The 14,784-nt window shown below is 36.2% G+C and overlaps 1 protein-coding gene across 1 annotated transcript; it reads right to left on the reverse strand.

Moving 5' to 3' along the window:
* Positions 1–9,759: 9,759 nt before the first annotated feature.
* On the reverse strand, positions 9,760–13,949 carry LOC143632876 (protein PAT1 homolog). The gene is made up of 4 exons (XM_077101293.1): positions 13,880–13,949; positions 13,637–13,785; positions 13,190–13,234; positions 9,760–11,879 (listed from the first exon to the last, which is right to left on the reverse strand). Exons 1-4 carry the CDS (start codon positions 13,947–13,949, stop codon positions 9,810–9,812), a joined length of 2,334 nt encoding a protein of 777 aa, XP_076957408.1. The 3' UTR covers positions 9,760–9,809.
* Positions 13,950–14,784: the final 835 nt, after the last annotated feature.

Genomic DNA, 14,784 nt, shown 5'->3' on the forward strand with positions numbered 1-14,784 from the left:
CGAGCCGGTGACTGACCAGACGGTCGAGGTATTCAACCTTGACGCGCTCTCCGAGACTTAGACCCGATGGATGCACACTCGGGAGACTGCCCGAGTTGTAGAGTTTGTATTTATGTATTTGTGTGATGCTATCTGTTTTCTTTGTTTTTTTTCTATTTCAGGTTGTTCCAAGATGAAACCGCTCGTACTCAATCTCCATTCGAGTCGGTCGATTTAAGGAGTATCCTATATATATATATATAAAAAACACAAAAATATGTTTATTTCTTTATGTTTTTATTTTCCGTATTGTACGCCGCTACATGCGAGCGAGTTTGAGTTTTGCAGGTTACATTATGCGCATGGTAGCTATGGTGGCGTTTTGGAACAGGTTCTCCCGAGGTTGCGGCCGCGAATGAAATGCTATACGGTCGTTTGGATACTACTCAGCAGTTGAGGATTCTGCACACAAACCAGGAGAGTAACCCGTTCTTTGTTTTTACTCTTGTATACTTTATTTTTATTTTCTGGTTTATTTTTATTTTATTTTATTTCTTTTTCTTATACTCATCGAGGACGATTTCGTTCTAAGTGTGGGGATGGGGTTTATTTTACTTAGTTGTAGGAAAATTTTTGGAAAAAAAAAAATTAAAAAAATAGTCCCTTGAAATTTGTTTTCTCTACGTTAACAGGAGATGATATTATTACCGAGTAGTGGTTATTTTATAAATTCTTGGTGGGTTCAAAAATATATATATATAATAAATAAGAACAGTGCCCATTAGACCCGCACGTAATGTATGGTAACCGAACGGTTTAGACTTAGTAATCGTGTGTTGGTAGGCTCAGCCTTTGAGAATGAAAGGGCGGTTTGGTTGTTGACCTAATTGAACCTCTTAAATGGCCTGACTATAGTGGGAAACATCTTAGGGGTTTTGTTTGCTTAACTAAGCTCGTGACAGGATTGGAATGAAAAGCCGGGTCATACTCAAACCTCGAGTCACATAATCGTCTGTATATATTAGTTGTTTTATCTTTTGTATTTGTTTCTGTTCATGCAAAAGCCATGTAATTTGAGTACCAAAAAAACAAATTGCAAAAAGCCAAAAGGCAGAAAAAGAAATAAAAAAGATACATTTGTAATTGCGTGCACTTGAAAGAGAGCTAGATTTTATAGTTTGTACATGAATGAAATGTTTAATCATGTGGCAAAAGGTTTAAGTCAAGTTGGGGTGGCTCGGCCCGGTAAAACCATAATGGAATTGGTGAAGTGGCAGCAGGGCTTTAGGTGTGGGTTCCACTTAGTCATACAAATTAATAGAATCGTCACGCCTTATTTGTCTCGGTAAGTATTAGGGGCATGGGTTTAAAGTGGACAGCAATACCGGCAATCGACCTGATCTGGCTTATTAGGTGAAAGTTGGAAGGAGTAAAGGGTCACTCGTTCTAGTACTTTAAAAAGAAAAAATATATATTAATAATAATAATAAATAAATAAAACCGAGAGTGGTCGGTTGAACTCGGGTATGATCCTGTGTAGTATTCTTTTTCAGGGACGAAAAAGTCTTAAGTGTGGGGATATTTGATGTGTTGTAAAACACTCGTATTTTCCGCCCGTTTTATCTACGTATTATATTATATTTTATATCTTTTAACTCGTTTTAGATAGGTTTTACATACATTTATTAACCTTGTAGGTTTTGGGTAAAAGAAAGAAGAAAACCGGGACTTTTCGAGCATTCTACGAGCCTTTTACGCATACAAGACCATATTATATTATAACATAAAAAAAAATTAAAAAACCCTAAGGCTGCGACAGGAGTACCGATCACAGCAGGAGCAAGGAAGAAAAGAAAGAAAAAAAGTTTTGTGTGCTAGGGTTTGGAGCTTGTGGCGGCTAGGGAAGGAAGAACAAGCAAGAACCAAGCCTCGGGATCGATTATCATCAGATTTTACAGCAAGGAGCAGCCCCGGAAACACCCAATATCCTTACATCTTTTTCATTGTTCATACACTTTTAGTTTCTTGCTTAATTGTTAATTTGTTTTGCAATTGTGTTAGAGATTGAAGTGTTTATGATTATTGTTGATCGTTGGACAATTGTTAAGATGATTGGTATGAGTTTATTAATGGTTTTATTCAATGTTTGCTGCTGTCCAGATATAATGCTCGGCTAATCTTGTTAGTTCTACCTAGGAATGATGATTCTTGTTAGGTTTTGATAGGTTTTATGGATTGTTTGATTAATAGACCTTAATTGCTATTGTAAAGTTTGATTTAGACATGAAATAGGTTGTGTTTAAGGGCTGGAAATTTTGGTGAATTATTGCATAAACCCCGTATGTCGATTAATTAGTTTTGTGTTGATTGATCGGTGCATTGTTTGATTCTAAACTTTGTGTTTAGGGTTTATTTGCGGTAGGTACAACCGTAGGGTTTTGTTGCATGATTTATTGGATTAAGTACAGCGGTTAGACACCTTACTTGAGACCGAGAGGTGATAGGAAGTTAGGGTTGTCTCATTGCCTTTGCATGCTAGAATAAGGATTGCGCGAGAGCGAGTTCGTTTCTTGTCAGGTTTAGGAGTTTTGAGCGACTAGTTGATCTATTTTGGTTTAAGTTGAATTGTTTCTCTATCCTTGGTTGTGTAGTATTCATTGCCATTAGGGTCGAGTGTTGGTGAGACCGTGAGGTGATATAGCATTAGAACACGTTAGCAATTGTTTCCCGGTTTGGTCGTTTTAGCCGATTTTGAGTAGTTAGGGTTTGTTGTGTGAGACCGAGAGGTAATCCAGTGAGCCCGAGCGATCCTTAGTCGTGTCATCTTTAGGGACCGGTGTCTAGATATCATTCAATCCATTAGCTTGTTAGGCCTGCAATTTGATTCAGACCTAGGTAGACGTTTTTCTCCACCCGAAGTCAATTCAGTTAGTTTTCCGTTAAGTTTTCTATTTTTGGTAAGTTTTATTAGTTAATTCAGTTAGTTCAGTTAAGTTAAAAGAATTCAAAAATCAATTAATTATTATTCTAAGGTAGGTCTCGTCTAGGGTTAGTGATCTTTAGCGTTCTTACGTGTCCACGTGTTCGATACTCGGACTTCCTAGGTCTATACTACTTGCGACCGGTACACTTGCCGGTTGTGTGTGGTTTTAGGATTTTCATTTTAATATTAAAGCTTAGTTGTGAGGGTCATTATTATAGGGTTATTAGACACACATCACTTGTTATATTTAACAGTACACAGCGTACTTGTCACGTGTAGTTTCATTATGTTTTGTATTCGTACCATATCCACTTAATTTGTCATTCAAGAATACTATTCACCATTCATTCGCACGTAATCAATCGTTATATTTATAGAGACTTTTTGTATGTAAACATTCAGATAATTTATATCCTGAACCGCTCCTAGATAGATAACGTATATAAACATGCTTTCCACCCCAAAAGTTCGTAAAATAGTTTAAAGAGTGGGGTCATGAAACTCACAGTTTTGTAGGCACTCAGTGCAAGGTTAGCTCGGGATCCGTTTCCCTTGCTATCACTTAATCCCTATAGTTAATATTATAATAATATTAATATTTTAATATTATTATAATCTTCATACTTAGCTGGGTTGTATAGCTAGTCTGGGTGTGGCTGTAACACCCAAAAAGTGTCTATATGCGTAAATTGTGATGTTGTTCAATGTCTAATATTTAAAATCGAACCTGGCTCAGTTTCCCCGTTTCACTAGCTGGGCCAAGTTTCTCGTTTATGCGTTTGGAAAATAGATATGGGGATGTAAGCTTGGGTAAATGTGTTGGTTGATAAAATGATTAAGTTATAAAGAAAGATCACAATTTAAGGGTCTGGATTCGCTACGGGGCTCGTTTCTGTTTATTCAGTTTGGTTTGGAGGAAAACGCGCACAATTCACTCAAATTGTCCGGATTTCTCACAAAAAGTTCTTTTTTACTTAATTAGTCCAAAAATATGGTTTTTGATCACTCTTGATGTTCTGATATTCCAACAGGTTCGTTAATCACGAACTCGTCGGGTTTTTTATCATAATTGAATTTGTTTAATCTTCATATTAGCACAATTAATTATCTGTTAATCGGTAAATTATGAGAATTTAGACACTTATCAATTAAAATATGTAGATTTTTATAAAAATATTTCTGGAATTATTTACTAATTTATAAATTATAAAAAATTATTTTACATGCTATATTTAGCCCGAAAATTGTCCGTTTATACCAAATGATTTCCGAAAAATCTGCCAAAATTCTTGAGTGATTAAAACACGTCCAAAAATAATATGTAGCAATTCCATAAGCTAAAAATATTGCCAAATACCACTTTCGAGCTAAAAACGACTACGAAAACTCAAATAAGCACGAATGCACAGAACATATTTAGGCTTTTCCAAATGACCCTAAATTTCATATATGATCATAATATACCAAATCTGAGTTTCCCACAAAATTTCATAATTTTTCAAGTATTTTATCTATTTTCCCAAATAAACACCCCAATTCGGTAATAAATTCGCCAAATATTCTCGGATGTTTGAAAAATTACCAAATTTGGACAGGGACTCATTGGTATGTTTCCTGATGTCCCTGCAAAATTTCATGACCTAAAAATATGCACATCACAACCTTAACCTAAACAGCCCGTAATCGAGCATTTCGGCCTTACCTTTGCGGTTTTCGCTCTCTTAATCCAATTTCCAGGTTCTTGTGCTTCTACATAAGCTAAGTACAGGTCCAATATCACAAACCAAGCATGTATCATCAAGAGACCAACCATGATAGTTAGGGTTTCGGTTAGGGTTCTAAACCAAACTTTTGAAACGTAAAAACGTCGTTTAAACCATATAATATGTGTTTATGGCCAAAAAAAAAAACTTATCAACCAGATCCTTAACCATGTGTAGGATCAAAACATGTTTATGGACCATTTTGAAGAGTTTTACATGGTTAGTTATGGTTTTCGTTTTCACTAATCAAACTATCATTTTTATGCATAAACCAAGTTTAATTATTGTAAATGATCAAGATCATAGCTTTTACCTTCGGTTTTGTTAAGAAATGGAAGAAGACAGCCATGAGCAAAGTTCTCCATAAAAATATGTGAGCTTGGATAGGTTTAACAAGATTTTTATGCAAAATATACAAGGGTTGGAAAAGACCACTTTGGCGGGCCGAAAGTTAGCCCCCCCCACCCCCTTTGGGCCATTTGCCTAATTTTGCATGCCAGAACTTGAATTTTCGAGTCCAAGTTTATTTCGGGTTCGGTTTTTGGCAAGAAAAATATATCGGTTACGGCAAACAGTGCGAAAACGAGTGTTTTTCGGCTAATTTATTGTAAATTTAGAAAAACATATCATTTGTTTGTAAAAATCGAAAATATTTTCACGGATCGCTTAAAACATCCCCAACAAGTGTTTGGTAAATCTTTTTCGGCTTAACGGATGATACAATGCTTGTTTCGGAACTATCTTTCGCGTTTAAATCCATAGCGGGTAGTTAAACGAGCATATTTTCGTTTAACTAGTTTGCTATCGAACTAAGGCCATAATAATAATATGTTGACTTATAATCGACGTATATCACTTATAGATTGCTCCTCGAGATATCCGGGTCATAACCAGACCCTTTCGGTTATTTGTTCTTTTGATACGCAATAAGCGGTTAATCGCTTATTCGATAAACGAATAATAAGGCATATTCGGTTTTGTCGTGAATGTCACATATATCTAAAGCATTTCAAACCTCCGTTGATAGTTTTATTGGTGAGACCGTCTTAAACAACCAAATTAATAATACGGGCAACGCATCGAGCATGAAAAAACTTTCCGTAGCAAAGCGATGTATATTTTAAGTAAAGTTTTTCAACCGCCTTTGTATTGTTTGTTGCGTTATCAAACGACATTAAAAATATTTTATTCCTCAAGTTAAAAGTCGTTATTATCTCATCTAGAATTTGAAACAATTTTTCGGCAATATGTGGATACGAAAAGTTTTCAAACGCGGTGGTGCGTTTTATCATTTGCCAAGAAACCGGATCAACCCAATGAGCGGTGGCACAAAGGCAGGATTCTGATAAACCATGTGGTGCCGACTAGACATTACTAGTTAAATTCACACCCGTTTATATAGTTTGAAAAACTCAATTAAATCATTTTCTTTTGCACATTTCCACAATTTTAGACAATGACGGGTGATACGACTTACATGAGTGTAGTGATATTGAAGAGTCTCTCGAATCATGGCCGTCAAACGAGGGTTGCCAAAGTGGTTAAACGGCAAACCTTCTTGAATCACGAACTTCTCCATTCTATAATGAACCACTTTCATGGTGTAACGGAATATTCTCCCATCAACCCAACTCGACTTGGTACGATGCGGGAACTTCTTTTAACGCCTTGTAAAATTTCTTTTCGATATGCTTTTTTAAATTTGAGTTCGAATCATGCTTTAAAAAAGTGCCACAAAATTTGCAACGAGCCTTAAGGTCTCCATTGATCAACTCAACCAAATCCCAATTCCGCCTTACATCTTCGTTGCGGTTATGCGGGATGAACCGTGCAACCTCGGAGTCATCTTCAACACCGACAGGATCAATAAAAACAGATGTAGAAGGTGCATTCTTTTTTACCTTTATTTTTGCTTGCCATATCAAGTGGTGGTGTTGGAAGTGAAAAAAATTGGAGGTGTAGGTGTGTCAGGAGTTTAAAACGAGTGTGAACCAAGAAGTTTTTTTTTGGTGTTTTTGACTTGGGTACTCAAACAATTGATCCAAAACAATGTTATATACTTGGAGGACCTCAAAAACCGGTTCCAACGGTCATAAAAGTCTATAATGCTGTTGGAGACGGTTCCAACAGCTAGATTTCAGCTCATTTAATGCAATATCTGATGGAACCGGTTATTTCGGGTAGGAACCGGCACAGGGTTGGAAGCGGAACTGAGTAGGAACCGATTTCAAATACAAATGGTAGAACCGGGTATAAACAAATCCAAACCGGATACGGGGTATATTGGGTATGACATGGAATCAGTTCCGAGTCGGTTCCACCTACGGAACTGGTTTTTTTGTGCACCATTACTTCAAATGAGGCACAAAACTGGAAGTAATGAGGCACAAAACTAGTTGTTGGGCTAAACCGGTACGGAAGAAGAGTCAAACAAACCGGTATGACCAAAACCAGATCGGTTAAGAAAATTGTTTCTAAAGAAGAACAGTAATGGATTGAATCAAAACCAGAATCATCCCTAGACCAGTTTCCAAGTATCATGTTCCTAAACTAATTTTAAACTGACTGATCGAATCAGCTTGGAAATGGGTTTCAGATCCCGAACCTGTGTGAACATGCACTATACACAAGACATTGCATAAATGGAAAACTGTCTTTGAAGTATAGAAGATTTGAAATTAACATCGTGAATTACCAATTCATTTATCACAAAAAAAAAAAAAAAAAAAAAATCATTTATGATTGTGTAATTATCATATCTAAGTGTTTGAATGGAGTGTAATGATAGGTGAGGCCTTGAAAATTTTAATGTTTTAGGCATGATGATACATCACAATTTTTTTTTGTAAGAGAGACAGAGCGGGGCTACCGGCAAGTTAAGCCCCACGCTACTATACAAAAAGTTGGGTGGGTAGTATTTCAACATTTTAATGTAATTTTTAACTAAGTATATTTGACCAACCAAACAGACTAATTTATCTATTTTAATAAAATAAAATAAATGTGAAAACTTGTGGTTAGTTTTTACAATTTTTCTCTCCAAAACTAATATACCATAATATATGTAATAAATAAATAATGATTTACTTTCCTTTTACACTATATTTATATAATATCTATATATTTTTATTAATATAAATATTAACATATTATTTTACTATATATTTCAAAATAGTTGGTGAATTTCAAAAATAACAACAAATCATGTTTCTCAAATGAAAATTGTTTCGGGTTTTTTGCGAAACTTAAATTTGATTTTATGGGTCAAAAGTTGTTAAATATCTATATATTTTTATTTATATAATATCTATATATTTTTATTAATATAAATATTAACATATTATTTTACTATATATTTCAAAATAGTTGGTGAATTTCAAAAATAACAACAAATCATGTTTCTCAAATGAAAATTGTTTCGGGTTTTTTGCGAAACTTAAATTTGATTTTATGGGTCAAAAGTTGTTAAATAGATTGTTTGGTACAAGTTAACTGCATTTAGGTTAAAATTTGTAACGGGTCAAAAATGAAAATTTTGAGTAGTTTTAAAAGTTTAAGAATGCAAAATAGATTTATCGTCAAATTTGTTATGGGTTCAAAGTGTTGACTTTAAAATGTCAAAAGTATGAAAGTTAGAAGTTTAAACATGATTCGGGTTTCAAATTTATTTTTAAGGGCATTTTTTGAAATAATCAGAAGGTTCGGGATTTGGCAAACTAACTATTTTTCCCTCAACTATTAAAATATAAGAAAAGATTACGAACACTTTCGACGTGCCACCCCCATGCCTATCAATGCTTCTAACTTTTATCAAATTTGAAATATTTACGTCAACATTAATTTTTCCTTCAATGCTGATCAAAACGTTGTATGGGAAACATGTCATGCAAAACTATGCTCAAATGAATATTCACAAAACTGAATAGGTTAACATGTTATTTTTTATGTTGTCATTATGACAAAGTCGAATAGCCCTCTGAAACATATCAAAATCTTTTTCTTGGTGTAGCTCAGAAAAGCATAGCTTTTGAAGAGCATCCATTGTTACAATTTAATGTTCTACTTTCCTTTGATGGGTGGTAAATTGATAAATATATCAATAAAGGTAACGCTCCTTTTGTATTTAGGCCAAGTGGTTAGAATTACTATCGTATGAGAAACTTTATTTCCGAAATTGGTTCATAACCAAAAGTCTTTCAATTATACATATATGGCACCGAGAATGATTTTTTAATAGAAAGAAACATTCTCGAGTACGTTTTTGCACCAGCATTTTTTTTATTAAGTTTATTTAAAAAAATCATTTTGTGATATAAATAAAATCAATTTATGTACACATTATATAGATATAGCATACATGTAATACATTTTTTTTCATATACGCTATGTAATTATTTTTTTTACTTATAATTTTATAATTTGAATTATCCCACGGGCTCTAAAACCAATCTTTTATAGAAGAAATCCACAAGTAAATATGGTTAAAAGAATAAATTAGATATGGCTCAATAATAGAGCACTCACTTTACTAGTGAGAGGTAGGGGGTTCAAATCCACAACTTATATGAGAGATATGAGGGATGACCCTGACTTGCCAGGGTTAGAGTCCTGATCTCACCCGGTTTTACCGGCTCCTCGCTGTCGTGCCGTTTAGCGGGCATGGGGGTCGGGTTTTATCCGGGGAATCCCTCAATAGGTGGACCACTAGGGGCTCCGTCCGTCTTGACTCGTGACCTGCTCGGGCTACCTTTAGCCAATGGGGGCCGCGTACGGAAGTTTCAAAAAAAAATTATGGTTAAAAGAGTATAATCCCACTTAACCAATATAAGAAAACCAAAAACAAAAAGAGGATCATTTGCATATAGTCTTAAAACCTTAAATACCAATGATGAAACAACTTGAATCAAACCCTATACACATGCAATGCAAGCATATTTCTAACCTTCTAAATCCTCCTCATTACTACAAGGGTGATATCAGCATCACATTAGAGCAACAAAATAAGCTCCTCCCCCACAAAAACAACATACATAAATAAAACACAAAACATGTATACTTACTTTCTATCAACCTTAATCCTATCCTCATGCTTTTGCATTCGTTCCAAAAACAGGCAGAGACCGCTGAGCAAAATCCAATAACAACTTCCTCTGGCTTTCATTTGTATGCGGAAGGCTGGCCCGCAACAGTTCAACAGGCATTTCCCTACTAATGGCTTTAGCTGCATCCGATCTGATAACTGCCATCTCAGCTTGTCCACACCCCTGACTCATCAACGACTGGACCACTGTATCATATTTACTGTAACAATATTTGGTGACTAGCCCAAAAAATGCATTAAACGACGCCTGCCAAAGATCCCGATTCACTGGGTTGCAGTTACTGACAGCATTTGGGTCGGTTAACAGCTCGGTTCCACGTTCTAGTACTGATTTTAACACAACCGAAGCCCCCTCACCTGCGGGGCTTCCAATGGGCCGAAGTGGCGGTTGCTCTACTGAGCAAACAACCGATGCAAGACACGCACCGAGTGACCGAAGCTCCATATTCTGGACCATGGATGAAACAGTCTTTACAAGCTCATTAGTCGCTTTGGCTGCTTGTGGATCAACCGGATTGACTCCGAATAAGAACCTTAAATGACGGAAAATTGTCATGCAAACGATGCGTGCCAACTCGCTTCCAGGTGAGAGATGTTTAAGGAAACTTGAAACGAGCTTCCGGCCTTTCTGAAGAGTAACTAATCGTAAAAAGACGAGATCCTCCTCCTGAGCCAACTCGACCGTTTGACTGTTCTGACCTAACGGGTCAATGAGTTGAAGTGATGTGGCTAAACCTTCCAGAAGGACCTGTCTCCTTTGCCTTAACTGGGCCCCACCATCTGGGAGCTGGTTAAACTGTAGAAAACGGTCAATATCATCAACGTCTAGAAGAAGACAAATCCCGTCTTCGATTGTGACTCTAGCTGCGAGCATGGGTTCCTGTTCCAGTGGTTTGCCCAACAGTTTCTGGTCAGTGGTCCCACTGACATTTGACTTTGGCGGTTCAACTTCAAGAAGCGGGCGGGGACGGCGAATAGAAGAAAACGAAACCCGACCCAGCGCGTCAACTTGAAGAAACGCATGCGGCTCGTTAGCCGCACGCGTTTTCGAAGCAAAATCGCGTAACAGGGTTGGGCAAAAATGGTGTCGTAACTTTGTGCCGCTCGATTTGTTCGCTAAACACGCCTGATGATAATAATCGTCTACATACGGATCGTTACTGTGTGCAGCAGCAACTTGCATTCTGAGAATATTTTCAATTTCATCAGTAGTCATGTATTTTGACTTAAACTGTGGCCACCCACTAGTATCAAAGCCCGATTGGAAATACCTGGGGCCTGGCCCCGGTCCCAACCTGCCTTTGGGCACTGGTTTGGGCCTCATATCTCTATAACCCATCCCAAGTGCTTCAAAATTGTTCATCAAAGGTGGATGGTAATTTATTGGTGGCTGAAATTGATGATGTGTCCTGTGTTGTTGACTGAAATGCTGTTGCATCATACCGTTTGAGAGATCGGGTATATTCCCGCCAAATTGGTTTGGTAGTCGGTTATTGACAGCTGGTGGAGGACGGAACGAAGGCAAATTCAAATTCCCACCAAATTGTGGGCTGTGTGGCATCCCGCTCATCTGAAGCTGTGGAGGCATATTAGGAAAAGAAGGTGGATGATATGGAGCGTTAAGATAACGAGATTGATGATTTGGTGAAAATTGGGGGGACCCGCCACCTGGCGGAGGGTGAGATATGAAGGAAGATTTGGGGACAGGAACTGGGTCGCTAGAGAAATGCAACTGCTGACTAGGATGATGTGGTTGTTGCTGCTGTTCAGGGTATGATGATGTTCTATGAAGAATGTTTGATTCGTTTATCGCGTGCTGGTTAAGGTTTGGTTGTTGATGATGTTCCGGGTACGATGATGTTCTGTGAAGATATTGGTTTGATTCATAGGATGGCGTTTTGTGAAGGAGTATTGATGCATCTTGAAGAGGGAAGTTTGACCATCTATTTGTTTGTTGACCACTTTTGGCATCAAAATGATCTTGATCAAACACCCAATTGGTGTTTTCTCCCCCAAAAACTCTTACACTTGGCCCCGTGACATCTTTGTTGAGCTACAAAAACCATAACCATTTTACATCTTGGTAAGTACACAATGTTACATAACAAATAGTAACGAAGAGGATGACGGGTATAAAGTGAACATAGTTTGCAACCAAAACCATACCGGGAACATTATCTATTTGGAAAGGTTTCAGATTCTAGTTACGTATTCGCTTATCACCATAATTGTAAAGCATGGACAATGTCCGTTAAATACAGAGGCATACTCCAGGTATTAACTAATGGAACAAAACATTCCTATTTCTTGCCAAACTCACGGGTTAAGTGTTGCAAAAGAAACTAGATTTGAATTCCTTAAAAGCTGAGTATTTAAGAAATGAAGCAAGTACTATTTACTTCATCCAGCTAATTTTAATTTTGTAATATCTGAGTTTCCCACGTATTATGCCATCACAAAGAACAAGAAAAAAAAAATCAAAAACTGATCAAACTTAAAAGCATTTGTGATGGTGGGGAGATATATTCTTAAAATCACATGCCATGATAAATATGCCTATGTAGTTAAAGGCACCAAAGGCATCTGTGCCTCGAGTGATGCGCCTTCGACTCCTTATAAAATTATGAAATTAACACAACATCATGAGCTAAGTATTCTAACTATAATATTTTAATCATTAAAGATAGATATAAGTAATAAAAAGAAAAAATAGAGGTGTATCATTTATCATTTTAGTTTTGTACTGCTTAACCATTTAAAAAGCCTGAAATTTCTAAAACACGTCCACATTACAGAAAACATTTTCTTTTTCAAGTATAACATAAATTTGAACTTATGATATATCTATAAACATACTTTTTGAACGCAAGACACAATTATAATTTATAACAAACAACCTATTTAATGCTTGAATATGGCTTTATAGGATGTATTCAGGTTCCTGCTATCGATTTATCCTCTTGCTAGGTTGTTTACAATATAATATAAAAATGCCCCTGCCACAAGTTATATTATAGTGGAAAAAGAACACGCTCTCTCTAATGTGTCGGGTTATAGAAGTTTCAAGCTTTTAAATGGTTAAACAGTACAAAACTAAGATGTTAAACGATACATCTCAATTATTTCTTTTTATTACGTTTAGATTAGTAAAGTAAGAATACCTAGCTCATGATTACAACTTAATTAGATATTCTTGCGTCCAATATCAATTGAAAAACAGTTAGTAGCAAACTTCTACCTAAATCACCTCATAGTTAATTAATATGCACTAAAAACAAAGACAACACTATATTCGTGGAGTCGGTTGATCCATCCATATAGCATGATCTCATACAAATACTAACTTATTTTATTTAATCTAACCTTTGAAAACATAGACGAAAGATCATCAATCCCTGAAAACACAACCTGCATTATAAAACAACACCATTTGTCAAGTTCATACTTCATATATTCACCATATATGCACTATGCATTTAATGCGGAAAATTATCGGATATCGGTCAAGGACCGATATTTTGAGATATCAGTTATCGTGGTGGGATAATGGTAATTTTAATATCACGCAGAACTTCTCCTTCATATATATATATAGCAATTTAACAAGTCAGTATACTCTCCTACCACTAACAAATTAACCTTTTGCAACTTGCATAACACTAACAACTGTAGTGAGTAGGAACTATTAAGACTTAAAACACTAACATTAAACACTAAAAATTGAGAGAACTGAGACTTAAAACATGGGGACCGATTACCAATAATGACTGCATAGTATATGCATACAACAATCATGAATATAATGTATACCTCTTCTTGGTCCAACGGATAATCTCCATCCTCAAATTTAGCTGATGGAATGTCGTCTTCATCGTTTTCTAAACCTCCTAACTCAACTTCTTCAAGAACTTGATTACCGAAAAACGCATACTGCGACGCATCGAATACAGCAGCTTCACCTAAGTTAAACAATAACATTCTAATTAGGGCTACAACTCAATATAACTGAAAGAAATCACAACACAGAGTTTGAAATAGAGTAAAAGGAGATACCTGAAGCGATTTGTGGATGAAGATCCTGAGGACGAATAAGCTGTTGAGCATCAGCAACGAATCGTTCCATGTTTGGAACCAAAATTGAATAACATAATAATATGTAAATCCTAAGAAAGAAGATGAAGATGAGGATGTATCTAGGGTTTGGTTGTGATCGAGAATTAGGGGAAAGAAAACAACCAAGAAGAGAAGAGAAGAGAAGAGAAGACGATTACAAGTGGTTTATATATAATGGACGGTGACGCCCATTTTTCCCCATTTATAGACTGCTATTACTATTGGGGGTGGTGGGTGGGGATTTGCCTTTAAACGGCCACGTCTGACACACCTTTTTTTTTACTAGTTTAAAATCTTGTTATTATGTTGAAGACTTTAAAGCCCCCTATTTTTTTTTAATTAAAGCATTTGAGCCCCGCTGCTTCTTTGTTTTATCACCCGGGCACTAACATTTCGGCACGGTGTTAAAACCCGGGGTGGACCCACAAAGAAAAGATCGGGGTTCTAGGACACCAACATTTTATAAAAATTTTCTAGAGGCGGTATATTGAATTTTTGAAGGATCCCATATAAATGAGTAGATGGACCCATACTTACAATGCTAATTTGGTGTAAATGTGTAATTGTAAGTTCTCCCTTTTACAAACAAAAATTTTCCGTTCGAATACATGTGCTTTGATTGTTTCATCTATTTGTATACGATTTCGAAACCTTTAACTCTTTGAATACAAATATATTTTAACTATATCGGTTTGTATACAACTTCCTAACGAAGTTAAACAGATCTGTTAGATCCCAAATACGTCAGGGGTACTTTCGTCATTTTCAATTAAAAATTAACCCCTGGCCTGTTTTGACTTTTGACCATCTCCAAACTGGCTCGTTATAACTTTTGACCATCTCTA

The sequence above is a fragment of the Bidens hawaiensis genome, unplaced genomic scaffold, assembly GCF_021521415.1.
Source record: "Bidens hawaiensis isolate Kalapana, Puna unplaced genomic scaffold, B.hawaiensis_p1.1 tig00006538_1, whole genome shotgun sequence".
NCBI classification, from domain to species: domain Eukaryota; kingdom Viridiplantae; phylum Streptophyta; class Magnoliopsida; order Asterales; family Asteraceae; genus Bidens; species Bidens hawaiensis.

Coding starts and splice junctions, on each gene's coding strand:
- LOC143632876 (XM_077101293.1), bottom strand. CDS start 13,949: ATGGAACGATTCGTTGCTGATGCTCAACAGCTTATTCGTCCTCAGGAT. Junction 13,786..13,879: donor TCATCCACAAATCGCTTCAG/GTATCTCCTTTT, acceptor TGTTTAACTTAG/GTGAAGCTGCTGTATTCGAT. Junction 11,880..13,189: donor TTTCGTCTATGTTTTCAAAG/GTTAGATTAAAT, acceptor TGGTTTTTGTAG/CTCAACAAAGATGTCACGGG.